A 1404-nucleotide genomic window follows, 5' to 3' on the forward strand; every position below is an offset into this window, starting at 1 on the left:
CAAGCCGCTCATAGGCACAGCCGTACAGAGGTGCAAGGACAGACAGCTTCGTGCACTCTACTTTCCCCGGCATCCCTTCTACCCTTGCCGACATTTAAACAAACCCAAAAGACCCCAAGACCCAGAAAAATAGCTTAAAAAGGTCTTTAAAATCGATTTCTCGCCGCCATCGATCGGCCTGACGGAGATATCGGGTGAAGAACACCGCCATTTTTCCATCTCTTCTTTCCTCCTATCAGACTCATTCCTCCCATTTCTCCCCTCCTCTCCATTCTCAACCTCATCTACAAAACCTCCTCATCACTCACCAACACCAAGGTTTCGTCTGCTTCTTCTTTTTCCGTCCCATTTTGGTGTGTGTTCGAGAGCCCGTCCTTGCTCGCAATATGGCAGTCTGCGTCGCACTGGGGGCCGAGTGCGCATGCGCCCTCCTCCCGGGCCTCGCTACTCCGAGGCACTTTTTATGTAATTGCACAGCTCCAGTGACCTCTTTATGCGGCCTCTTCGTCACTCTTTGAGGTGGAGGAGGGCGTTTCGCTATTTTTCGAGGAGGTTCTTTCGACTGGTTTTGAAAAAGGCTGAGGTACAGGAGGTTGGTTTTGGGTTATTGGGTTATTGTTAGGTGGAGATCCGGGAAAGAAAATGGATGTTTTTTCGGAGTGACTGTAGCATTTTGTATTCTCCCTTTATTTTGCACCAATATGAAGTGTAAATGGTGTAATGATAGGAGGTCATGTCAAAGAAATGGCTGGTTTAAATCCAGAATGATATATTTATTATAATTTTACAAGCACATTACTCATACGGCAGAGTATGTTTTTATTTGTGTGTCATTTACCTGATATTATTCTTATTCACTATCATTTTATTGTGAGTGAGCACTTGATCATTTTCAGTAGACTTGCTCCGAATGCCGAAATGCAATGTTAATAAAATCCGAATATTAATTATCTAAAAAGAAAAGAGAAAAAAATATATAAATGGAATGCAGCTTTTTCATCTCCAACCCTTACTCCCAGTTCTCCAATGTTCCACCCCACTTCCGAAACAAACCAATTCACCTCTTCCTGCTCATCCCAAAGCGTCAAAAAGCAGTAACACTGATGAAGCGCACATCTCGCTCTTTATTCTATTTCCGGAATTTCACACAGAACCGCCTCCTTCCCCATTCCGCCGTCTGTGCAGAAACTTCTTGGCACGCTGCGCCATCCCGTTGCCTAGCAACCAATATAACGCTGAACAGGAGAAATTCAACTCTAGAGGCAATCAATATGTATAGCACGGAAGTGAAATGATCATTCTCAGGTTTCAGGTCAACAGGATATGGCGGTCGGTAGCGAGCAAGCTCCGCTCGGAAATGTCCTTCACTCTCTTGAAATCTACTGTTTATATGGCATGCACGTG

General features: G+C 44.7%; 3 protein-coding genes across 4 annotated transcripts in view; 1 reads left to right on the plus strand and 2 right to left on the minus strand.

Annotated features, from left to right (window-relative positions):
* LOC119591400 (BUB3-interacting and GLEBS motif-containing protein ZNF207-like) overlaps positions 1-449 on the minus strand; it is an 8929-nt gene extending 8480 nt beyond the window's left edge. Inside the window, exon 1 of the mRNA XM_037940144.1 lies at positions 309-449. Coding sequence (XP_037796072.1) covers positions 309-349 — 41 coding nt within the window. The 5' untranslated portion in view covers positions 350-449. The remainder of the gene's footprint in view (positions 1-308) is intronic.
* Positions 1-1404, minus strand: part of LOC119591398 (serine protease HTRA2, mitochondrial-like) — a gene marked incomplete at its 3' end in the record, with an annotated part of 49963 nt that overhangs the window by 35042 nt on the left and 13517 nt on the right.
* LOC119591399 (importin subunit alpha-9-like) overlaps positions 1-1404 on the plus strand; it is a gene marked incomplete at its 3' end in the record, with an annotated part of 83153 nt that overhangs the window by 11512 nt on the left and 70237 nt on the right.

This window comes from Penaeus monodon, chromosome 28 (genome assembly GCF_015228065.2).
Source record: "Penaeus monodon isolate SGIC_2016 chromosome 28, NSTDA_Pmon_1, whole genome shotgun sequence".
Taxonomy (NCBI): Eukaryota; Metazoa; Arthropoda; class Malacostraca; order Decapoda; family Penaeidae; genus Penaeus; species Penaeus monodon.